Source organism: Rutilus rutilus, assembly GCF_951802725.1.
Source record: "Rutilus rutilus genome assembly, chromosome: 24".
NCBI lineage: Eukaryota > Metazoa > Chordata > Actinopteri > Cypriniformes > Leuciscidae > Rutilus > Rutilus rutilus.
Window position 1 is genome coordinate 16840615 of NC_140228.1, and position 26896 is coordinate 16867510.

The 26896-nt window shown below is 38.7% G+C and overlaps 2 protein-coding genes across 2 annotated transcripts in view; one reads left to right on the top strand and one right to left on the bottom strand.

Moving 5' to 3' along the window:
* Positions 1-675: 675 nt before the first annotated feature.
* On the bottom strand, positions 676-10294 carry gdap1 (ganglioside induced differentiation associated protein 1). Its single transcript, XM_084399031.1, has 6 exons — positions 9900-10294; positions 8583-8775; positions 5794-5967; positions 5613-5707; positions 5332-5446; positions 676-1497 (listed from the first exon to the last, which is right to left on the bottom strand). The coding sequence occupies exons 1-6, from the start codon at positions 10050-10052 to the stop codon at positions 1145-1147; spliced, it is 1083 nt and encodes a 360-aa protein (XP_084255157.1). The 5' UTR covers positions 10053-10294; the 3' UTR covers positions 676-1144.
* A 2138-nt stretch (positions 10295-12432) lies between these two features.
* The window catches only part of jph1a (junctophilin 1a), a 32862-nt gene continuing 18398 nt past the window's right edge, over positions 12433-26896 (top strand). The window contains exons 1-2 of the mRNA XM_084399193.1: positions 12433-13143; positions 14781-15543. Of these exons, the coding sequence (XP_084255319.1) occupies positions 12765-13143; positions 14781-15543 (1142 nt within the window). The 5' untranslated portion in view covers positions 12433-12764. The remainder of the gene's footprint in view (positions 13144-14780; positions 15544-26896) is intronic.

Sequence of the window (26896 nt, forward strand, 5' to 3'; positions counted from 1 at the left end):
CACGTCAGCAAAAGGGCACGCACAAAGCCTGAAGCTTATAAAATACTCGCCAAGACACTTTGTGTATTCATAGAAGAAGAGACTCTGCTTTTCCAGACTCATTTCTTTTATGGCAACCTAATGGGCCACATTGTAAATGTGAACTCTGTGTGAATTATCCAGATGTTTCTTACATCTGGCCAGAACACATTAATATGATGACATTTGCAATATTTATAAGTCATAACCACACCCGACAGTGATTTGGATACCTGAATTAACGCAATGGGAAATCATGTCTTACGTTTTAGAAGATAAAGACTTCAGCAAATTACTGCAACTGGCAACTAAAGAGCAAGATGTCAAGTCCAATCAGTTGAGAAATAGGAATGGGTGAGTTGCATGATGATCAGTTGCTGAATGCAAGATTTCTTTATCTCAGGCAACTCAGTCAGAGGTCGCTATAACATCCTCTTTACTGCTTAACAATAAAATGGCAACACTGCCACCTCATGGTGTTTGTGGTCCTACACAACATGGATCTATGGCACCAGACAGATATATATATACTGTATATATATATATTAAAAGGGGACATAGGAGAGGAATACTTCTGTTTAGCTTAAACTTTGATGCAGTAGGCCTACTGATTTCAAACAAAACATTCTATAATTACTGTAAACCAGACACTTGCATAACTGAGAAATAGGCTTTATTATATTTGTCTTTCCTGTGCAGAGAAATTAGGTTTGTATATAGTATTGTAAATCCTTTGACTTATCAAGTGAAAAGCATGAACGAATGAAACTTGTGCAGAACAGTCACAAACTCTCATCCTAATAATACAAATTTTTTAGTATATGGATTTTACAAGCCTGATGCTTGGAAATCTGGGATTTATTTTTTTCTGTAATTGCGAGCAGACATTTACAAAGAAATTTTAGCATAAAGCACATACTGGCCATGAAGGACTTACAGCAAGAACTGAAACCATGTAAGTCAGTTTAATGAACATATCACTTAAAAAAAAAAAAAGCTGATTTGCTTCAGAAAAGTGCTTCTTGTGCAACAATCATCAAACTGTTACAGTATATATGAGCCAATTGTGACAATAATTATACACAGGTTAAGACAGAACAATGTTGAATGAGTTCCAATAGATGTCTCAAGACACAATAAGTCTCTTTTTAAAATAATTGAAAGCCAGGTAAGTGGCACCCCCAATCAACCCAATCAATAAAGTGGCACCAACAAAGGCTGGAGCCTTTTTCTTTGCCACCCTGAATGCGGTGGGCAGCACAGCAGATATGAGGATGTTATTGACTTGGCCAAGCACTCTGCGGAATGTCGGCCGGTTCAGGACACGCTCATAATATGTCTCCAGGTTGACCCGAGTCCCATTTCCCCAGTACCGACGGGACAGGCCCAGGAACTTGAGGCGATGAAGGGTGACAGCGAGGGAAACGTCCGCAATGCTGAAGAACTCGCCACAGAGCCAAGCCTGCTGACTGCCCTCTTCTAGAGAGAGATGAGAAGTTTAAAAAGCTAAAAGAAATAAAGTCGGCATAAAATGGAAATTCCCTAGTCATCTATTTTCTGATGGGGATACTGATTGGTGATACTTCTCCAATAATGTAGGATACGTTTACATGACAACGATGTGCTAAAAACGAAAATAATATATATATATTTTCTCCCAGCCAGATTGTTTGTTTAGAAAATAATTAATGAATTACTTGCGAAGACAGAACTGCTTGGCAATTCCTTGGAGGAGTTGGATGTGTTACTCTCATCCTTCCCTGAGGATGGTACACCTCTGCTAGTTCTTGAAGACTTCAACATCCACCTAGAAAAACCTCAGACTCGGCTTGCCTCATTTGACCTCAAGCGAGTATCTACTCAAAAATCAGGTAACCAATTGGACCGTATTTATACACGCTATTGCTCCACTGACCAAATGCTGGTCACTCCACTGCACACCTCAGATCACTTCCTCCTCACTCTTAGCCTCAACCTCGCTCAGGACACAACACACACTCCTCCACAGGTCACCATTCGGCGTAACCTACACTTACTCTCACCCTCCCGCCTGTCCTCTTTGGCCTCATCCACACTTCCTCCCCCTAATCAGTCCTCATCACTCATAACTAGATACTAACAGTGCAACTGATACTCTCCACTTTAACATCCTGCTTAGACAACTTCTGCCCCCTTTCATCTGCCCCTGCCCCAAGTTGTCCTCTCTTGCTTCTCTGCTAATGTCACTACTGCTAAAATGACTTACTACCACAACAAAATGAACAATTCTTCTGATTCTCGCATGCTTTTCAATACCTTCTCCTCTCTTCTTAACCCTCCTCCTCCCCCTCCTTCATCAACCCTAACAGCTGACGACTTTGCCACATTCTTTTCCACACCACAATTTGACACACACACACATCTTAACAGTTAACACACACACTCTCCCCTCCTTCTCTCCGCTATCAGAGGCAGAAGTCTCCTAACTCCTTTCTAATCACCCTACTACCTGTCCGCTTGATCCTATCCCCACTCACCTCCTTCAAGCCATTTCTTTTTCAGTTGTACCCGCACTCACTCATATCATCAACACCTCTCTTCACACTGGTACCTTTCCCACAGCATTTAAGCAGGCTCGGGTAACCCCACTCTGAGACTGGAATAAGTAGCTTCCAAATCCTCAGTACTCATCTTGCTGGATCTGTCTGCTACTTTTGACACAGATCCTCCTTTCAACCCTCAAGACAAAGGGCATCTCAGGAACCGCACTTCAATGATTCAAGTCTTACCTCTCAGGTAGGTCCGTCAGGGTGTTGTGGAGGGTGGAAGTGTCTAATTCACAACATCTAGCCACGGGGGTGCCTCAGGGCTCAGTGCTTGGACCACTTCTCTTCTCCATCTACATGTCATCACTAGGATCGGTCAATCAGAAACATAGCTTTTCCTATCACTGCTATGCTGAGTACACACAACTCTACCTCTCATTCCAACCAGATGATCCGACAGTAGCTGCTCCCATCTCAGCCTGCCTGACAGACATTTCTTGCAGGATGAAGTCCCGGCTTGCTTGTGGTCCCGGCCAACCCAACACTCCATCACAACTTCTTCATTCAGCTGGGTTCGTCAACCATAACTCCATCTAGGACAGCCAGGAACCTTGGAGTTGTGATTGATGAATAGTTGAATTTCACAGACCACATTGCTAGAACTTCCCCGTCCTGCAGATTTGCCTTATACAACATTAGGAAGATCAGGCCCTTCCTAGAAAGCTACACATCTCCTTGTCCAAGCTCTTGTTCTATCCAGACTGGACTATTGTAATGATCTCTTGGCAGGCCTTCCAGCGTGTACTGTCAAACCTCTGCAATTGATCCAGAATGCTGCTGCAAGAGTAGTCATCAACGAGTCGAAGAGAGCGCACATCACACCTCTCCTCAAAAACTTGCACTGGTTGCCAAAATCTAATTCGCTCGCATCAAATTCAAGGCAGTGATGCTTGCCTACAGAACAACCACTGGCTCTGCACCCCTATTCCTAAACTCATTACTCCAAACCTACGTGCCATCCAGAAGCTTGCGCTCTGCAAGTGAATGGCGCCTTGTGGTTCCCTGTTGGTGGATGACCTGCCTAACTCAACCTGAGCTGCTGAGTCTTTACTCATTTTCAAGAAACTACTGAAGAAGCATCTTTTTCAGGCAACACTTGACCCATTAATACTAACACTTACTATTCTATATCTATTTATAAAAATAAATAAAAACTTGCTACGTATACTGTGCAAGACTAACTGTGACTGGTCTCAGCACTAGCATATTGCTGCCCTGTTGTTACTTTGATTGCTTCTATTGCTCTCCTTATTTGTAAGTCGCTTTGGATAAATGCATCTGCTAAATTATTCAATGTAAATGTAAATGTTAATTTAATTTAGAATAAAACCAGTTCATTTATTATGTCCCTGTGGCGAGCAGGACGAGGTCGAGGGCCGTGGGAGAACGGCACGAGGCCGGTGGCGTGATTGCAAATGAGTGACACCTGCGCGACGCACCGGTCTCGCATCTCTCACGGAGGAGCGGAAGCATAAAGGAGGAGCGACGACAGTGAAGAGCGAGAGAGGACAGGCCTGATTTTTAGTTCATGTTTTGTTTCTGTTTGTGTTGCCAGCAGTCGTCCGTGAGGGGCTGCTGGCTTTTACTTTTATTTTTGTATTTGTGTATTTATTTATTAAATACGTTTGAATGTCCGCCGGTTCCCGCCTCCTTCTTCCCATAACATCTGAACCCCGTTACATTGGTGCCGAAACCCGGGAAGAAGGAGGGACACGCTGTCGGAGAGCCCTCGCTGCTGGGAGGAATCGCGGTGCTGAGGAGGTCGGGCAGCACGAGGGAGCGTCGGCCGCCGATTGCTGCCCGAGGCGATGGTGCTGGATCGAAAGAAGATCAGGTGGGACGGAGAGCTCGCTGCCGTCCTCCTGGGTCGAGGAGGGATGGCTGCCATCCGCGAGGGAGCGGAGGAGTCGCTCCCGTTCGCCGTGGGCCGGAGCCTGTTGCCGTCGGCCATGATGGGGGCGGAGCAGGGGACGGGAGGCTCGCTGCCGGCTGCCCTCGACAGGAGGAGCCATCGCCGTCCGCCAGGAGGCGGAGGAGCGTCGAGCCGTCCCCCAACGGATGTCCAGTACCATCGCATGGCACCGCGAGTGAGTCTCTCAGCTGGTTGAGGGCCGAGCGGCAGTGTGTCCGGGAACCGGATCAAAGATTTTTTTATTTTTTTTTTCCTCTCTCCCCTCTCTCGTCTCTGTCGCTCCTCATGCTTCCGTCTCCTGTACTCTCGCCTCGTCTGTCCATACCCCCAGGTACCGCAGCCGCCGTGATCGGTCCTCCCGGGGAGGGGGGGGGGGGGGGGGAGTAGGCGCAGCCTCGGTGGTACCCCCCGGCCTGCGAGGGGCGATGGGGGTATGTGGCGAGCAGGACGAGGTCGAGGGCCGTGGGAGAACGGCACGAGGCCGGTGGCGTGATTGCAAATGAGTGACACCTGCGCGACGCACCGGTCTCGCATCTCTCACGGAGGAGCGGAAGCATAAAGGAGGAGCGACGACAGTGAAGAGCGAGAGAGGACAGGCCTGATTTTTAGTTCATGTTTTGTTTCTGTTTGTGTTGCCAGCAGTCGTCCGTGAGGGGCTGCTGGCTTTTACTTTTATTTTTGTATTTGTGTATTTATTTATTAAATACGTTTGAATGTCCGCCGGTTCCCGCCTCCTTCTTCCCATAACATCTGAACCCCGTTACAGTCCCCACATCAAAACATTTTTACAATGTGTTTAACAGAAGATTCTACTACCTGGTGTCTCCTCAATCCTCCTCTGCAGCTCCGTCTCCACTTGATCCAGAACACTCTCTAGTTCATCCAGGAGTTTCTTCAGGTATTTCATGTTATCATGGTCAAACAATTTACTCTAGAGAGATTCACATAAATAGTATTTTATGACACTCAGCAATCACTTTCTTGGCATCGTAAGCAAGATTGTAGTCAAAATGAATTGCACATACTCAGCAGAATAAAAACAGAGAGGGTAATCATATGAAAAATTGAAACTGAACACTGCATGAATGTTTACTTACCTTCAGGCGCCTCTGTTTTGCAATATAAGCGTCTTTAAGATCAGGATTCTCTGCTGCTAGTTTCTTAAGCTCAGATTCTGTGTTTCCAATCTGTGCTATAAGACAGAAATCTCAGTTAATTCACAGTATACCCAAAAACTGTATGTTCATATGAAGTTATTACGCTGCGTCCCCGTCTTACTGCGAATGTGAGTGGTGGCATAAGCTGGAATGTGGGAGTCTACGGTGATCTCTGGGTGGAGGATGCAGCCATGGGTGTACGCATCCATCTGCAGGGAGTCCAGCAGTTCTCTGTAATGCTGTACTCGATGATAATACGTGCTTCCCTCTTCTGGGATAAGCTTTGGTGTGTGCTCTGATTCAGAGAACAAACAACATACAGTACATTATCCAAATAAATGATCCACAAATGTTGCTGCAATCTACATGAGCTGCTATCCTCAATGGAAAATATCTTATTTTGACTTACCCTCCAATGCCTCTCATGTTATCCAAAATTCTGCCCTGGCATGCGGAACTTAACAAGGTGCATGCAAACATAAATGGAACCAAATGAAAAGAAGACTAGGGTGACCACCTGGTTATTGCTCTGTTGCAGAACAGTAGATGTGATTTTGCAGGGCAATGCAAAACACGTGTGTGAGAGATACATTTACTACTATTATACTATGTAAATATTGATTTACATTAGTTGGAAAGCCTATTTGCCATCACATTGGATGATAACTGTTTAAATCGTCAATAAGCTTTGTTAATTGTGACTCTGTGACTGGCATTCTATTTACTCAAGTTCAAGTAATAATTTACTCTGGAACTATTCAGTCTACAACCGGTAAATATAATGAACTGAATAACAGGCTAGTATAGATAAAAAACACATATTATATTAAAATACATTTTCTTAAGTAGCAACTACTTTATTTTCCTTTATTAGACTATGTAAATAATAAATGGAGTTTTTACCAGATTCAGTGCATCTTGAACTTGAATGTTTTTGTTGTCCTGGCTGGTGTAGTTTAGATTTAATGACTTTCGATGAGGTCCATGATGGTTCCTTTGCGTCATTAACAAAGTCGTCATCAGCAGAAAAATCCCTACCAATGAATGCGTTGGTTGGTTATTTTACCGCTCTAGCTACAACATGATGGCTGCGCAAAAGCCAATCACTTTTTTTTTGTATTATATTTCTTATTGTGGTTTTGTAATTTTAATAACAGACATAATTGAAATGCGGGACACTGATTACGTCTTGACTCGCAGGATGCGGGACAAAGCTCCCAATTTCGGGACTGTTCTGCAAAATGCGGGACAGGTGCTCACCCTTAAGACGACAAATGCACTGAACACAGCAAAAGCAGCTCAAACATAAAACAAACATAAACACACAGTAGCAAAAAATTACAGATATTAACACATGGTAAATCAGCTGTTAATTTGTTTATTCATTCATTTATTGAACCCTCTGATGCATGAATTTAAATCACTAAGAAAAAAACGTAATGTTTCTTTTTACTTTAAAACAACAGCAGAAACATTTCCAACAGTTTATTTTAATTTAAAATATACACTACTGGTCAAATGTTTGGAATCATTAAGATTCTCTTATCTCTTATGCTCTTGTACTTAAAAATGTAAATTGATTGTACTTTAAAAAATTAAGGTCTCTTATGTCTCTTATGCTCACCAAGGTTGCATTTCTTTTATCAAAATACAGTAAAACAGTAATAATGTGGAATATTAAAATAATGTTTTCTATTTTGAATATTTTTAAATTTAATTTATTCTTGCAAGGAATTTATTTCTTAAGGATCATGTGACACTGAAGACTGGAGTAATGGCTGTTGAAAATTCATCTTTTACATCACAGGAATAAATTCCATTAAAAAAAATATTCAAATAGAAAACAGTTATTTTAAATTGTAATAATTAGGGGTGTAACAATATATCGCAATACAAAAAAGCAACAATATGTATCGTGGATAGTGACAATATATATCCTGGATAATTCACCCAAAATAAAAATTACTGTGAGAGAAAAAATGCGAGTTTTTTTTAGAGTTTTAGTGTCAGTACTAAAATGACTATGTTGAATATAATGTATAATAATGCAATAGGGGAATATTTGTGGGTCCTGTGATAATGCCAAATGGCTTATGTTACCAGTAAAAAGTGGCCTACATTATTTTAAATATATCTAGTCAGTAACAGAGTGCTAGCATATTCCTCTAAAATAATTCTGTATTTTCAGCTTCAGAATCATGAATATTTTTTTTTTATTCTGGAGTTACCATTGTCCTGTGCACTGGGTTATCAGCACCAAGTCCAAGCCTATTCATTTACACCCACAATTAAATATCAAATTTAGCATTTTAATCAACAGTAAATATTTTGTTAACTTTTTAGCATATGTCTTCATAGGAGTACCGCAATAATATCGTATCGTGAGTTCAGTTTTGTGATATGTATCGAATCGTGAAAATAGGGTATCTTTACGCCCCAATAATCTTTAACAATATTACAGTTTTTACTGTATTTTTGATCAAAGAAATACAGCCTTGTTTCAAAAACTTTTGCAAGTTTTTTCCCCAAACTTTTGACCAGTAGTGTAGATATCATTATTTTTTTTATATTACTAATAATTAAATAAGTAATATTAAAAAATTAATTATATATATATATATATATATATATATATATATATATATATATATATATATATATAAATTGGGAAAAATATTCCAGAGGTACTTATAAAAGAGACAGACATATAGCCTAGAAGTATTATTATGATCATTATTAGGATGTGACATCACACCCTGGGTGATTACAATAATTTTACATCAGAGGTTTAATCAACATGATATGCCCTTTAGTACTCTAGTATTTATGGCATTTACACTTTAATTCATGCATTCTGGAATGTAAATACTGTTTTACACACAACATTAAGTCCTAATCCTAAGCATTTACCATCACAGAAGTTCTGCTCCAAATAGTCCATGATTTGTGTGGGGTCACAGATGACACTGTCATTGTGAACCAGCACAGGAACCTCACCAGTGGGGTTCAGATGCATAAACCAGGGCTCATTGTGTTCACTCAGAGGCAGACTCACATCATACTCCTCACACTGAAGACCTTTCTCAGCTATTGCCAGTCTCACCTATGACAGAAACATTACGTTCATTTTTTGGGCCGTTTCTTTAGAATTTTATACCATAGAAAGACTGAAATATCAGTTATTTTGCACTCCAACTCTCATTTTGTTGAAGAAAACTGTTCGAAGAAAGTTTTACTAAATTTTTGCAAACGTTATGTTCTCTGAATATTCAAAATGTCCATTATGGTTATTTGAACGTTAAGGAAACATTTCATTTGATAATTTAGCAAACATTGTGGGAACGTTACTTTTGAACGTTCATTCTGAAACAAGCAGTAACATTTAAAAAATGCTAGATGACCGGCCAACTAAAACATTTCAGAAAAAAAAAAAGCCTTCTTATGAATGAAATTTAGTAGCCTAAATAATGTTTTTGTGCCAACCTTTTGAGAACATTATTAAAGACCAGATAACATTGAATTAATGTTATACCAACGTTACAGGAACGATGCTTGTTCATAACTTTAGGAGACCCTGTGGGCAACTGATGTTGAAAAGACATCACTCAACGTAAAAAAAAAAAACAGGTAAAATATGCAAATCAAATTGACGTCAAAACCAATCCAATGACACTGATCTGATGTAAACTGAATGTCAAACATATTGGCCTGCATATACACCAAGCAATTTCAGTGTGGTTATTAACTTTCTCTTTTCACCTAATTACCATTGGAAGACATTGCCTTTCAAACTGACCTTATGATATGCAGTTTCTTGATCAAGTCTTGACTAACTTTTGACGTCAAATTGATATCAAGGTGCCCGCTGGGGAACCTTGCCAGAACGTTAGCCAAAGTTCTGAGATAGTTGTGTAATATATTTGAGATTCAGGTGTTAAATATCAGTATTACATATTAATATAATATATATCAGTAATTATTACAGTAATTTGACATGGCCTTCAGACTTGCCATGCATCATTAATAATGTATAATTTATGAATAATTAACATGCATGCTGTCAGTCAGCAATTGTTTAATTGAGACAGCCATATGAATAGAGGAATAATCCAAACAATGTCAGATCTTTAAAAGTATGTGAATATCACAATCAAAACAACAGACTGCATCCACCCTGATGCTCTTGAGCTGTCTACGCCAGTAATGTTGAATTTTGGGATCGCTTACCTTCTGAGAACTGAATGACTGAGTCCAGTGGTACAATATCAGTTTGGACTCTTTGTTTTTAGTGCTCTCGACAACCTCACCGCTGTCCTGTGCATCCTTCTTAATAAGGATTTCCTTCTCATCCTGAGATTCGCCGCTGTTTTCCACCGCCATTTTATCAGTCGATGGCTGTGTCTCAAAACCTAGTTGCCTACGACGGTATGTTTATGCATCCTACGCGCGCGCATCATTTTTGAGCATATTACGCGCTTGCAGCGCCATCACAGGCGCGTACCCGCGTATTCTATCGCGCCTTGAGCCTGCTAGCGCGAGATGATGCCCACAAATGCTGTCTAGGGAGGCATCTCACTAGGTATTAAGCCACAGTCAGTGTGTTGAACAGCGCAGCCTCAAGTGGTGGTGGTACCCAACTTCTTAAAGGACACACATCCACATTCATAATAATGAAATGTATAGGCACAAAAAAAAAAAAAAACTTTTCAATTTAAATCAAATAAAAAGCTAATTATTGCATTTAATGCTCTCAAATAAAATTACTCAACTGCTTTATTTAACAGTAAATATTTATAATAGACTAGGTCTATATTAATTTTCATCATGGTTGAAGTATAAATCAGAAGCGCACATTTTAAATGAACCAGCAGATGTCTCTGTAGACTGTTCTTCTCTATCAAATTACATTACATTACAAAACTGTTTAGAATTTTGACATTTTATTCTGATAATTAATGATATGCAGTTTAATAGGCTAGAAATGTCATCTGTTTCATACAATAAAAAGAGACTTTCCCGTGTTTCATAATACATAATTTTTGTAGCTAAATTATTATGTTAAATATACTTATGGCTACATTGAAAATATTCATCCATCCAAATCGCAGAGATTTTACATAATAATGGAATGGCATCCAATATAATCATAGTATAATAGTATAATAACCCAGTTGTTGAAAGGAGGTATATAGACAGAAATCTCTACACGAAAAAGAAAAAAAGGAAAGAAAAGTAAAAAATAATAATAATGAGAATGGGGTTCAATTCAGCTTTAAGTAACAAAACATGTATCAACCCCAAAAAAAAAAGTCACATATTTACACTGTTTTTTTTATTTATTTTTTTACATATATTATCTAGGCTATATTAAGTATGTTGTGATCTTCAAGTCCCAATGTCCATGACAGTATTAAAATCTAAATGTAATCAACCACAATTATTTTTGTAATTCCAGACATTTCAAGAACTTTATGTTTGTTATTGAAAACAGCAGTAGTTGAGGAGACAAATTAAAATGAGAACAAAATATTTTAAGAAACATGATGTCATGTTGTAGCCTACCTCGTAGCAGTTTGTAGAGTTTTAGATAAGTTAGATAATTATAATTTATTTGAAAGAATTTCAAATCATCTTTGGAAGTATGATGATGCCCCCTAGTGGCTCCTGGGCTCCTGGTTGAGAACCACTGCTTCAAGTCATCATTTTGATTAAAGGGAAAAACAGAATTACAAAAATAAAGAACATTCTACACTGTAAAAAAACAACAACAACCTTGCTGCCTTAAAGTACAATCAATTACAATTTTTAAGTACAATCTATATAAGTAATTTAAACTTAAATCACATTAAACTGACTTAAAAATGAGTTGAATCTTTTATAACTTATATAAAAAAGTAAAAAATTGCTTAAATTATTTTGATGAGTTTGAGCAATGTAAAAACATGTTGTAAAAACGTATTGAGTTTCAGTGAAAAGTTGCTATTTTATAAAACTAATGGCATGCAGAGTTGTGGGTTTGCAACAATCTGTGAAATATAGGCCTATACTTCTATAGTTCTACATTTACATACGCTTATATCATAGCTTTTATCAGCAGTTCACCTGTCCATGATGGTCAATTTCCACCATCTGAACCATTTAATACCATGAGAACAAGAGGTATTATAGTCACATTATTTCCAACATTAGCTGCAGAAAGAAAAAGAAAGAAAATACATTTCAGTGCTATGAAAACGTCATTCGCAAAAGCCCACTTCTTTTCATGTATTTGAAATGTTCCTGTTAGCCTAAATTAAATAATTGCAAACTGTATTCTTCACATTCTAAAATGTCATTCTCAAAATATAAAAAGCACATCAAATACACAAATGTATTTTATAGACACCAGTTTCCTCTTATAAGTTTCTAAATCCTTCCACAATCATTTTGAGTAAATACAAATGCAAAATAATTTTTCCATTCCACAAAATAAAATAAAAAAAAGTTCAGCTTAAATCTTCCCAAAATATGTTTAATTGGTAAATTCTCGGTAGTCTATTGTAAGATAATGCTTTAAATTAGTTATGGATACATTTCATTCGTTCATTCATCCATTCATTCATTCATTCATTCATTCATTCATTTATTTATTTATTTATTTATTTATTTATTTATTTCAAATAAAAAAGATAAAAAAATCAAAACAAAGCATTTCTTAAAGCCTGTGAACCTGCGCGTGTTCAGTGAGGGTGAAGTGGGCGTGGCCGCGGCGATGACGCGTGATGATTGACAGCGTCTCTCGCAGCTGAGCTGAGGCGCGCGCGGGCTCGGTGTGTGCTCTCTCTCTCTGCTCTGCGCAGCGCCTGCGAGCGGGAGGGAGTCGGCGGTTCCAGCGTGTGCGGCTTCGGTAATGATGCACTAAACCTGCCTCCTCATTCATACTCTCACAACCCAAGAAAAAATACCAACCAACAACATCTCCACTGTGATTAATTCTCCTAAGTTTCATCGTTGCTATTGAACTCGGCTGGGAAAAAAAGGTTTAATGAAAGAGAAAGACGAGAAGAAGCGCACGGCAACGTTACGACTGTTTTTATTTTCATCCCATTCTGAATGACGGGCGGACGGTTCGACTTCGACGATGGAGGCACTTTCTGTGGCGGTTGGGAGGACGGGAAAGCCCACGGACACGGCATCTGCACGGGACCCAAGGGTCAAGGCGAGTACGCCGGGTCCTGGTCCCACGGTTTTGAGATAGTCGGGGTCTACACCTGGCCCAGCGGGAATACGTACCAGGGCTACTGGTCGCAAGGCAAACGCCACGGGCTTGGTGTTGAGACCAAGGGGAAATGGCTTTATCGTGGGGAGTGGAGTCACGGGTTCAAGGGTCGCTATGGAGTTCGGCAGAGCACCAATACACCTGCTAGATACGATGGGACGTGGAGTAATGGACTACAGGATGGATATGGAGTCGAAACCTATGGGGATGGTGGTAAGTGCCACTGCTGTTTACAAATGTCAAGTATGTTTTGGGATTCGAATCGTAAGCAATTGAATGATGCTTTTTTTTTGTAGTTTTGAGGAAGAAACGTTTAAAACAAAACAAAAAACCCACACATATTCTTTGATACATTGCTCTCTGCAGCTCTGTCAAATGATCATTGCAGATAAAACAAATTTTATTCTGCAGAAAGACAAAATCAGCATATATATATATGTTATAACGTATTTCATTAATTCATAATACAGAATAGAACAACCAGTCTAATGAAGCCGTTTTAAGCCTCAAGAGCCTTTAGTGCAACATAACACTGTAACAGCTGTTGCTTCGTTTAGATTCGGACAAGACGATAACTTGCGGTTCAGTAAGTGAGTCAGATTAAGTCAGAAACGGCTCCGACTGATCCATAATCGTTTTTGATTCACTAAAAAGAACCGGCTCATAAGAATGTTTCGTTTGAGAGTCTTTTTATATTGATTCACTTAAAAGAATCTGATCATACGAGTCATTCGTTTGAAAATCGGACTGTTCTTACTGTTTTTTTATTGTTTTTTTATTGAATTTAATTTAGATTTAAAGTACAATATTGCAATATTCTGTTTACAGACATACATTATACAGAAAACAAAGTATGACTAGAAAAAGAAATACACAAAATAATAAAATACTATTAAAATAAGGTGCTAAGTAATGAATAAAATAAGATAAAAAATACAAATAAATGCATATATAATATAAAAGAAACATTTATCAAGGCTTTGTGAAGAGAAAAACTGTAATATATTATGTACACATTATGTATTTATAGTTTTTGAATAGATTGATTTGGCCTATATATTCTCTAAACCGGATCATGAGAGTCATTCGCTCAGGAATTGTGCACACACTGGTCTATCTGGATGTTAGCTTTTCTTCACTAATAAGAACCGGCACATGAGAATCAGACTGCACTGGTCGATGTATGTTTTGTGCTGATTTGGTAAAGGTCTTCACTCTAAATACTATGATTCAATTCCATAAGAATGCAATTATAAGAAATTGAATGGAATAGTACGTCATGAAAAAGAACCAATTCAAGGTTCCTAACTCTATTTATGTTTTGGCCAACTGTCAGGTCAGAGGTCATTGCCAGTGTGTGTACATAAAATCCAATGCTTTCAAAGTACAATAAACAAATGCTGGTGACATTAAGATAAATATACATGAATGCACAACATATAGGCTAGTACTTTGCACATTACATAATTTTAGCAAGATTGTATATTAAACTTGTGCCACAATCTACTCTATGCTTTTTCAATGCATCGCAATGTGACATCCAACATTTACCTAATGCTTTGCATTTTGGAGCCATATTAGTTTCCAAATGTGCTTGCTGATATTGTGTGTAAAGAGTGTCAGTGATTTAAGCTCTGATGAACTCTGTACATAAAACATAACTCTCATGCAACTAACATTAATTGATAGCCTACTTGATATGCTAATGTGCCTAAAATGCATGCTTTCTTTCATCATTAAGATTATATTTGAGACTAAAATTATGAGTATGGTCCAAACCAACTTTACCAGGCTTGTGCTGTTCATTTACTTGATCTACACAAGTTTAACTTTGTTTTGTGTTTCATAAGGCACTTATCAAGGCCAGTGGATGGGGGGCATGAGGCATGGCTACGGTGTGCGACAGAGCGTGCCTTATGGAATGGCCACCGTCATACGCTCTCCGCTTCGCACCTCCCTGGCCTCCCTAAGGAGTGTGCAAAGCAATGGCGCCGTCCTGCAGGATACGGTACCCGACACGCCAGTTGGAAGCCGTGGGGGTTTCGTGTTGAATTTTCACAGCGACACCGAAGTCGTCACCGGGAAGAAGAAGGGCCTGTTCCGCCGCGGGTCCCTCTTTGGCAGCCTCCGCCAGCTACGGAAATCTGACTCCAAAACGTCCATCTCTAGCAAACGGAGCTCGGCGCGTAGTGACGCCACCATGAGCCGCATCAGCTCCAGCGACGCCAACTCCACCATCAGCTATGGAGACGGAGAAGTGCCCGATGAGTTCACGCCCATGGAGGACCACGTGGATGCCACCACCACCGAGTCCTACATGGGCGAGTGGAAGAATGACAAGCGCAATGGATTTGGAGTCAGTGAGCGATCCAATGGGCTGAAGTACGAAGGGGAATGGATGAACAACAAGAGGCATGGATACGGATGCACAATATTCCCAGATGGAACCAAAGAGGAGGGGAAGTATAAAAATAATGTGTTGGTGCGTGGGATAAGGAAGCAGCTTATTCCTCTTAAAAACCATAAAACTAAAGAGAAAGTGGACAGGGCCGTGGAGGGGGCTCGAAGGGCGGCAGCTATCGCCAGGACGAAAGTGGAAATAGCAGTTTCAAGGTAAGGCACCTCCTCTGCTGAAAATCTCCTCTCTGGGGCAAAAAATGAAAATTCTCTCATCATTTATTAACCCTCATGTTGTTCAAAACTTGTATGACTTTCTTTATTCAGTGGAATGCGAAAGGAGAAACGTTGAAGAATGTCCAGTCTTTTTCATGTAATGAAAGTGGATGGGGAATCTGGGCTCCAAAATAAAAAAAATAAAAAAAATAAATTCCAAGTCTTCTGAAGCCATACGATAGTTTTGTGTGAAAAAAAAAAACAGGCCCTAATCTAAATCTTTCCCAATCCCCTGCACTGCAGTGTTATTGTTAACCCTTAAATGCAAGAATGTTTCGCCAATCATTATTACATATTTGTGCAATCTCGACAGGTTGACTTGAAACTGTTGTGATCAAGTTCACCAACCACATCAAGCCTTCTGTAACATTCCCAAGATTATTACTACTTGCACTGTTAAGCTGTGATGTCTGCATGGTTCAGACGTATGGCGTATGGGGCAACTATTCAGATTTCATTCATTAACCGTATGTCATAGACCTATTTTTAGATGTTGCTTCACAGTCACACCAACCATGTTCGGCAAAGCTCAGGTGTTTTTAACAGATTTCTTTTGTTTGATCTTCTTCAGGAAGTCTGAAACCTTTTTGAGGATTGGTGTCTATTATTTGTCCATAGCTCAGATGCACAGGGAGCAGTCATGAGGTCATGCACCTCATGTACTTTATTATGATGTCTGTTCCCTTGCCAAGAGCCATACTAGACAGACATATTTTAATAGATGTGTTGTGTAAACCACTTATTCAAGGCACGCAAATTCAAAGCATCCTAAACAGGTCTTGGGGAACTCACATGCTCATGTTACTTCCATTAACCACACGAACAGATGCTTCGTCAAACATCTTCAATCAAACGTCTTCAATAGACCAAATTCCAGTATAAGTTATGTATGAGCATAACCACACTGTATGAGCATAACCAGTGGATTAGAGAGTTTACTTGCAGCCAATGAAGGATTAATGAAGGATTATCCAAGTCTGTGATTTTTACACAAACAAACATTAGAGTATTTTAATATAGTGAAAGCTATCCTTATGTGCTCCCACTCATAATGTTGAAGCCACCGAATGAGCAAGGGTCTTGGTTCACAAATTAGTGGGCTTGCACTACAAACAAAATGACTTCTTAATGGGTTTTATAGGGATAGTTCACCCAAAAATTATTAATAATTTACTCACCCTCAAGGTGTTACTATAATAGTCCTATATGACTTTCTTTCTTTTACACAAATACATGTTTTCAACATTGATAATAATATGACCTATTTCTTCAGCATCAAATCAGCATATTAGAGTGATTTCTGAAGGATCATCTGACAGAAGACTGGAGTAATGATGCTGAAAATTCACCTTTGCTATCACAGGAATAAATGACATTTTAACATATTAAAATAGAAAACAGTTCTTTCAAATTGTTATAATATTTCACAATATTTCTTTTTACTGTATTTTTGATCAAAAAAGCAGCCTTGGTGAGGCATAAGAGACTTCTTTCAAAGACATTACAAAATCTTCCCAACCCCAAACTTTTAAATGGTAGTGTAGATAGTTTCCATATTCTCAGTTAGAATGGAAGACATTGTGCCATTTTAATGACCCAAAGCCAACACAGAAATTATGTGATTGGTTTAAAGCGACAGACCAGAATTGCACAGATTCTGACTTCCTGTGTCACTCCAATTTGGAACTGAACCAGTAACCTTTGTAACATTTAACCCCTACCCACTAACGCAGGTGTAACGAATAAAAGAGCACTTTTCTGTCCAGATCTTTTATTTATGGGTTAAAGACCATAAATAAAAGGCCATCATTAGTAAATGATTGTTGGTATGTGTATATGAGCACGTCTGCCTCATGTATGTGTTCCGGCTGCCTCATGACTCTGACGTTCTGACCTCATGTTAGTGATCAGCCAATCAATAAATAAATATCATGATGTAGAATATAGACAGCACTGCCAGTGTACAAAGGGGTCAAACAGGTTAAAACAGTTGGTTTGAGTGGCACTTTCAGGCTATTTACAGTTTCTGTGTTTATTATAACATGGAATAAGCCACATAGCACATACTGGGCACCATTAGCTGAGTATCTGGCATTTGTCCCACTCAAGAGTGGCCTGTGTTCTGTGGTTACCTCTCCCTCAGCGAGCAGTGGGTCAGGGTTACAGGGCTTACGCTCCAGGGTCAGTACCAGTGCTATGAAATTAAAGTAAAGCCATTTTACTATGCATTACTTGCATTCAGTTACAGCTGAGCTAGAGCTTGCTTGCAGGCTAACGGTTACGTTCTTGGCTGGCTATCAGTGCTTTAGAGATTGATACAGTAATACTGCTCCGTATCTTCACTCCACCCTGGAGTGTATTCTCTTTAAAGGGTCGTAAATATAACCCCACACACCCCCTTTCCTGAGGGGCTGGGCTCTTGCTGTGGTCAACAGAATCTGCTGTTTTAGGAGTTGGTGTGAAAGGTTAACTTGCGTACTTGGCCTCACTGTGAAAGGAAACGTGATAGATTCAGTGTCAGGGCAACTACAGAATATAACAGGTTCACTTTAGGATAAGACACAGTGTTAGTCAGGGAAATTGTTGACAATTTGGTTGGTTGTACACATTGGTGGGGTTAGCTTTAACTTTGTTTGGACCTACAATTAGGTTGAATCAATCACTTATTGTTGAATAGCATTTCTTTATTATCACTCCTTAACAAAGTTGACACATCAAGAGCTTCAAAAAAGAAAAAAGAAAAAGAAATTCATCTGACTGCCCAGTGCCCAGGTCACATTTCACCCTAGAATTTATTTACAATAAAAAATACTGTAATACTCTTTTATTTTAAAGGCACAGAACATAACCTATAAATACTTACTTGCTTTTTTTTTTTTTTTTTTACATTTATCAGAATTAGGGTCAATAGGGAAAATAAGGTCAGTTTAAAAGAAAATCTTAATGGTGCAAAAATAAGTTTAGTTTCTTTGTTTCTTATTTGTTCTTTAGGTTTTTTAGATGAAATATGACCCTAAGACCGAATTGAAACCTGCGGGGGGGTCACATTAGGCCATTGATATTTATTAACTCCCAATGCATGAGCATAAATTGATAGAAATTTCTAAATGTGGTATGGATATGCGCAACCCCCCCCCCCCCCCCCCATTTATAATGACTGCCTTGCCACTGGCTATACTAGTGATTATGAATGAGAGAATGAGAGAGGTAAAAGAGCCCTTCAATTTTCCCTCCCACCTTTCTCACCCTCTTCACACTCAGCTCCAGTTGATATTAGTCATTCACCATAAAAAGGAGGGAGTATAGGAGCGTTTAATTGTTCAGTCAACCTACAGCCCTGTGCTCTCTCTCTCTCTCTCTCTCTCTCTCTCTCTCTCTCTCTCTCTCTCATGCTCACTGGTGTGTCAGCAGCACAGAACTCTGGCTGACTAAATAAGGCAAGGATGGAGTCAACTTATCAGCTCTGGACAGAAATACATAAGCCAGTAAACAGTTGATACAGTAGCCCATCACTGCCAGGCTGTCATCTGTCCTACGTGCCAATAGAGTTCACAAATGTTTATCGTCAATCGCAACAATGACTTCATCTGCATTTGTCCCTTACTCGCATGCGAGAACACAGATATAAACACGCTGACACACTGACTATGAGCCAGTTAGTTAGTAAAGGAAACAGCAAAGAATAACAATAATTATGACATAAAATGCTGGATGTAGGGTATTTCAATCAAATATTAGGAAATAAAAAGCTGCATTTACTTGATCAAAAATACAGTAAAACAAATCTATTGTGATAGATTATTACAATTGTTTTATATTTGAATACATTTTTCAATATAATTTGTTTCAGCAGCCATTACTTAGGTCTTCAACGTGGCATGAACCTTCAGAAATCATTCTGATATGATGATTTGCTGCTCAAGAAATTAATTATCAATGATTTTTAAAAAGAAAAATTCAAATGAACCACATTTATTTGAATGTATCCTGAATAAAAGTATTGATTTCAAATTTTTTTTTATCTTTCTGACCCCAAACTTTTGAACGGTAGTGTATTTAACATAAAAATAATATAAATAAATAAATATTATGAGGCTAAGATCCAATGTTCAAACTGTTGAATATAATATATAATTAGACCATTCATTTTAGGCAGTGCTTTAGAAGGCACAGAGCCATTTTTAAAAAGCACAGAGTGTTTTACAGTGTGTGAAAAAATCCACTTACAGGAAAGAACAGACTCTGATTGGTTGACGAAGCTGTCCGTTACCTGCTTCGCCCAATCCCTCCGATCTGTATATCGCTGTGGCAGAACTGCAGTGAGGGATTACTTCATGTTGACAGGTTATGAGTGAGGAGCCTGTCCACATCCAGCTCAACGCAGGCCCACGTGAGAGCCACCCTACCCTCCAGCACAGCGCAACCACTAAAATTAAACGTGCTGATGCCGAACTCCCAACAAGTCCCCTTATTAGAGCTTAATATGAGCAACACATAAAAAGACTGATAGACGCAGCCATCGTATTTTTAATTAATACATTCTGGAATGAGGACACATAAATTATAGCTGTGGTGAAAATGGAAAGCATGCTCGATTACATCTCAATTTCTCTCAGAATGCTGCCATGATTAGTTTGTAGTGTGTCAAGTCCATTGCTGGATAAGTAGAATGTCAGTAAAATTGAAGCGAAATGTGATTATTGAAACACTTGCATAATTTATGTTAATATGTAATAATCCACAGCTGTAGTGATTGATATTAGCAATCGTGTTTAACGCCAAGATTAGTGTCTCACTGTCAGACAAAACATCTGCCAGCTTCATCATGCGGCCTCTCCATCCTCACCCTCCCTTTTGGAGCATCACATGGTATTAATAACAGAAAGATCTCTGTGTACAGTAAATATTAGGAACGGCACTGAATTGGCACGTAAAACTGCCCTGATCCGCACCTCTGGACAGACCACCGCTGTGTCAAAGATTTTTGTTTTTGTTAGTATCCATTAAACCTTCGCAATCTCTGCCTGTAAATTAATCCCAGTGTATCTGTCTTCACTTCCTGTGCTACATCTTTAATGCCACCACCTTTTTCTAAGCTCATTAGATCATTCAGGAGATTTTAAATCCTGTGTGCTTATCGTAGAGCTTATTGAACTTTATATGACCCAATATGAATATAATAATCGGCACAGTGCCACACTGCGAAACATGGAATTTCTTACTCTTTGCGTGGCAGTGAAAATATTTTGCCGTCCTTTAAACGAGATATATTTATTTGAGAAGCTAATTGTGTAATAAGCTGTTATAAAGATAAAAATATAAATGATAAAAACATTTTTTTAAATATGAACCATACAAATGTAACCTTAAAGACAAATCAAATGTCCAATGGGGCAAGAAAATGTAAAAAAAAAATAATACTATTTGATTCAAGATTTATTTTGTATTTATATAATGTTATAAGCTGAATTTTCAGCATCATTACTCCAGTCTTCAGTGTCACATGATCTTCAGAAATCATTCTAACATGCTGATTTACTGCTCAAGAAACATATCTTATTATTATCCATGTTGAAAACATTTGTGCTGCTTAATATTTTTGTGTAAACCGTGATACATTTTCTCAGGATTTGTTGATGAATAGAAAGTTCAAAAGTTGTTTTGTAATATTTATAAATTTCTTTTCTGTCACTTATGATCAGTTTAAGGCATTCTTTCTGAATAAAAGTATTAATTTCTTAAAAATAAAAATAAATCTTACGGACCCCAAACTTTTTAACAGCAGTGCATGTTTAGATATATATATATATTTTTTTTTTTATCATATTTTTTACAGTGCATATGGATTAAGAATCAATATTATATATACCGATATTGCACAAGTAAACAACATACTAGTATTAAGACTTAATATAATTAAGATAATACTAATAGTATTATGAAGCAAACTATCCTCTTCCCCTTTCACCTATAGATTGAAATTTATAGGTGTTCTGGAGTTCTGGAGTTGTTCGGTAGGGCCATATGGATTTGTTTGCATGTGAATCAAAGCAGTGAGGTGTAAGATGTGTCCACTTCACCTGCTTGTATCGACCGCACGCCTGTGAATGGAAGGAGAGGAAGCAGAGGCCAGGAAACGGTTTTGCCCTAATTAAAATTGCAGCTGGAGCTCATTGCATTCTGTTGCCAGGCGATGTGACCTTTCCTCTAACAGGGTGCTATGAACGCTGTACAACAGACATCAAGTTTCTCAACAACGTACCCGAGTGTGTGTGTTTAAGCTCACGATGCTTTCGCTTGAATGCCCGACATGTCATATCCCACCCTGCTGGAAAGATGTGTGTTTGTCTGTGCGCAAAGAGTGTTAAGTGAGTATATGTGATCCTGTACGTGCTCTACAGCCGTAAAGTCTTTATTTCGCTTGGTTTGTAAAGCTCTTGCTATTTGTTAACACAGGGCCAGATGATGTGTAGAAGCACCTGCCAGAGTGCTGTAGCGTTGCCATGGCGACCGCATCCTGTCAGCCATGCACTGCTTTTTCTGCAGTAGAAGCGTTACTGTGAGGGAGGCAGATGGTTCGCTCCTACTTCCTGTTTATTTAATTCATTAATTTAATAAAGAGCAAAAATTAGAAAGCGATGGCAACGTGACCACTGTGTGCTGATCACAAGATAAAAACAGAATGCAAATGTTGCAAGCTTTTGTTATAAAATGGCAGATATAAATAAGGTTCGCTTATTAAATGAACATCAAAATGAATAGGTGGACAATGACAATTTGATAATCATTGATACGTTCTCAATATTAAAGATGCCATGGCATGAAATAAAAATGACTTGACTTGATCAAAATGATTTGTGGCTTTAAGTAAATCTGTTAGCTTAGCGGTGGGAGATCTGAAGATTTTATATCATAATCGATCTTGAAGACGTTCATGAACTATATTTCAAGCGAAATCGTAGAGATCGTGATCTTTTATGTCCTCTTAATAATGTTAAAATACAGCAATGATTGTCTACTCGATGGCTGTGCTGACTGGTCAAATTATATCAACAATTATGAAGTTGTGATAATCAAGATAAAATGATCATTGTGCCGCATGCCGTTCCTTTCCTATGAAGCGGCGTACTTTCGCTCCTCCTTAACCTAAACTTAATGTCCAAATAAGTCAAATCATGTAAGTGACTGTCGTAAAATGCAGTCTACTGCGGGACATGCTTTATTTGATAAAAGTGCATTAAACTGCTAAAAAGATTGATCCCCACATGCTTTCTGTCTGCGCGCTGTGAGACATAGTGGAACACGGATGAACAAAGTATACTTGGGGTTTCAGGCGCGCACAAACACAAAAATATGTAAACATTTCCGTCTTGGCGAGTATTTACATAAAGGCAGTCAGTTATGTCTTAAGTGAATAAACAGTTGGGAAAGAAATCACTTGCGTGTCATTATATTAGATCTGTGCATTCGGTCTTAAAGGGATAGTTCACTCAAAAATGAAAATTAGCCCATGATTTACTCACCCTGAAGTCATCCTTGGTGTATATGACATTCTTCTTTCAGACGAATACAATCGGAATTATATTTAAAAATGTCCTGGCTCTTCCAAGCTTTATAATGGGAGTCAATGGGTAAAAAATTTTTGGAAGTCCATCAAAGCGCATCCATCCATGATAAAAGTGCTCGACACGGCTCTGCGGGGGTTAATAAACACCTTCTGAAGTGAAGCAATGCGTTCGTGTAAGAAAAATATCCATATTTAAAACTTCCGGCAGAAAGTCAACTTACGCCAAAAGAGTAACACTTGACGATGTATGACGTAGGATGTAGGAGCTTAGATGCCTCTCGCAGTTCAAACAGCGGCTGGGCAACCGCGTTCGTCATTACGCTGTGCGTTAAGTTCACCTATACACATATACACCTAGGATGGCTTCAGGGTGAGTAAATCATGGGCTAATTTTCATTTTTGAGTGAACTATCCCTAAAGCCTAATGCAAATACCTGCTATTGTCTGTGTCATTAATGTTAAACGAAAGACTAAGACAAAATCACTCGCTGCTCTTGACTGAATAACTTTAGTATTTTTATAAGATTCAGTGTACATTTAATTGATACAGTAAAGACCATGCAGTGTTTTAAAGTTTAACTCAGAGTTTAATGACTAATTTTGACAACTGATTGTTTAATACAATACCGTGTTTTAAACCCATTCAAAAAACCAATCGCCTAAGTACGCCATCCTTGCACCATCACTTTACTATCCCTTGAGGCCATGGCCCATGGGAGAGGATTTGTGAATGGCAGAAGAACTGACAATGTAGGTCACTCACATTACAATGACAACATGGCTAATGTACTACAACCGGATTGCAGTCATACTATATAGAATATACTTTTTAACGACAGAGTACTTATTCAAAAAGCCAGAGTTTGCGATTTTTGGACGCAGCACATCAAATAGCAAATCATGTTCAGAAAGAAATATTTACTGCACAGTATATACTCCAGTATGCCTACTATTCTTTTAAGGATGAAGTGAAACAGTAGCCAGTAGTCACAACAGACTTTTAAACAGTAGTATGCTGCATTGGTGTCATGTTTAACTCAGCAAGTTATTTTGCCATTTTATTTATTTTTGTGTAAAAAAATCTGGTACTCCAACCAAATAATCAGTCAAGAATAAAGAAAGATATTAATGTTGCGGCTTAAATTACTTCCAGTTCATTTTGGCAAGTATAGTAGGTCATTTGGGTAATTCTGTACTTACAGGAAATTTGCATTCTGTGCAAAGTATGTATATGGAAAAGGCGCTTTATAAATAAAATATTTGCAGACATAGTATGCTCTGCTATTCCTATACTATTCCTATTCCTATAGTATACGTAGCTTATGCATAGCTGTGTCGAAACAAAAGACTATTATTTTGTCAAGTGATTTCATGGGCTTTTTAAGCAGGAGATCATATAATGCTCACTTTAGTGGGTGTATTTTGCGCAGCGTTATGCTGAAATGCCTCGGGTTAACTCAGGACATCAGCCAATGAGGAATAAAAGTAATACTTTTCACACTGATCTGAGATCTGCCATGCAGTTCATTTTAATTTTAGCATGTGAATGTTTGTTCAATATTCAATATTTGTTGAGCCCTGCAATGGGCTGGCCATCCTGTCATGTTGTTTACCCGCCTCTGACCCAAGACGCTGGGTTAGGCTCCAGCCCCCGTGACCTAATAAGGATAAAGCGGTTTGGATAATATATATTCAAGGCAGTATGTTCTAAAGGTTCTGCAGATGTCACTATAAACTGTTGAGAATAATAAAAGACATGGGCTACTTCCACTTTCTGATGTTACTAGAACATAGAACAAAGAATCGGCTGACGTTTGCAATGAGAAAAATCTCAAATAGGATGTCTTATGTGGCCTTTTTGGATTTGATGTCACACTGAAACTCACTCAAGCATAAGTATCCAGGGTTATTGTGAGCTGGTGATATCTGGAATACTTTAAATCGTCAATGACTGCCACTCAAAGTAAGTATGTCAAAAAGAGATTAAAGAGCTAATCCAGACAGAAATGCCCATGCACTGGGTATTTTCTATTTAATCAAAGCTGATTTTGACTATTTTCCCTGCCAAGCATCTGTCTATGGTTTGGTAATGGATGCTGAAGAGATGTTGCCTCTTTAGACTCTTTGGGATATGTACGTGTTGAACAGCTCACTAACCTGAACTTGCCTGCAACAGACAACCAGGATTCATTTCTGATTTCAGCCATGTCGTAAAACAGTCTTTATTAACGACATTTGAGTGATAAATTGGATGAGGTGGAATATGCAATTCTTTTGGATGAGATCCCACTGTTTTGCCTTATTTTTGCCCAACGAAGCATCCTACACCAAGTCTCTCCCATCAGCCTCATTTATCTCATTCTGAAAGTCTTCTCTCATTTTGTACTAGATAAATATTAGGATGTGTTTTTGTGTTGCTGTAGATCTTTTTCTAGATTAAATGTGCTTATATGCTCATTAATCAGTAAGACTGACAGAATGCCAAAGCATTAACACCTTTAAGTGGCTGTATTCTTGTCATCATTGTTTGTGTAGGTTGCTCCACATACCATTTTGTTCCGCAACTCATTTTCAAATCAACACAGCTTGGATAAATGATTATGTTTGTTGTTTATTTTAGCAAGCCATTAATTATGTCAGCATAATTCCACATTCCCACTGGGAGTCCGGCATCAGACGCTTCATGTATGTAAAAGCATTGTGCTAATTGTATACAATTTTAAGCATGCTAAACACTACATTTCAACATCTGACTGATTATCTGAAGTGTATTCCACTCAGTCTACGTATGTGCTTAATGCGTTTTTATACTACCAGTATTGTAATATAGTTTCAGAATCATTTGGTCTCATCATTTACGCTCAGGTCATTTTTGAACACCTTATTTTATATGCTTTTATTTTTCTGCGGACAACAAAATAAGAATCTTTCTGAAGAATCTGCACTTGGGTACTTTCCTTGACATGGAAAAGCTTCATGTCATGTTTCAAAAACGACACACCAAAAAACTACATAAATTGCTCTAATGCTTTTAGAAGAACTTTATTTAGTTAGGATTCACTGATAATCTTCCCATCCAGTGAACCGTTAACTAAATCATCAATGAGTTGAACTCCAGAATTGAATCAGTCCAATTCATAAACAAAGCTATAGGGCCCTATCTTGCACCCAGCGCAATTGACTTTGTACACCGACGCATGTATCATTCCTATTTTGCACCTGCGCACAGCGGACTTTTCCCTCCACAGACGCACGTTGGTAAATTAGCAAATGCATTTGCGCTCCCGGGGGGCGGTTCAGCACAAAGAGGAAGCGTGTTCCGGCGCAAACGTTCCCTGGTGCTATTTTGCAGGTTTAGAAAACAATTCCGCCACTGACCAGGAAAAACCTAGTCTAAAGTCAGTGGCGTGTTGCGCATGTTATTCATATGCTATTTTAAGGGTGCATGCTTGGCCATAATCAGTGTAGCGTGTGCACAACGCGCATACACTTTGCTTATCTCATCTACACACAGACGCAGCAGTTCTCATTTTTAGAAAACCATACATTATTTCAAGGAAAAATATTAACACACGAGGGAAATTATTGTTGTGTCCATGAAGATGTGAAAAAATAGGCATAAATCTAGCTTACACATTTACCCAAATTATTATACGCCTGTTTAACCGAAGCTAATTTGGGTGGGTTTCTCCCATCCCCAATGTAACTTCTCTGTCTTTTACGGCC

Excerpts from the sequence above, each read along its gene's own strand:
- gdap1 (XM_084399031.1), bottom strand. The coding sequence starts at position 10,052 with ATGGCGGTGGAAAACAGCGGCGAATCTCAGGATGAGAAGGAAATCCTT. Across the intron at positions 8,776-9,899 it reads AGTCATTCAGTTCTCAGAAG|GTGAGACTGGCAATAGCTGA; the intron begins GTAAGCGATCCC and ends TTTCTGTCATAG. Across the intron at positions 5,708-5,793 it reads TGCCACCACTCACATTCGCA|CACAGATTGGAAACACAGAA; the intron begins GTAAGACGGGGA and ends TCTGTCTTATAG.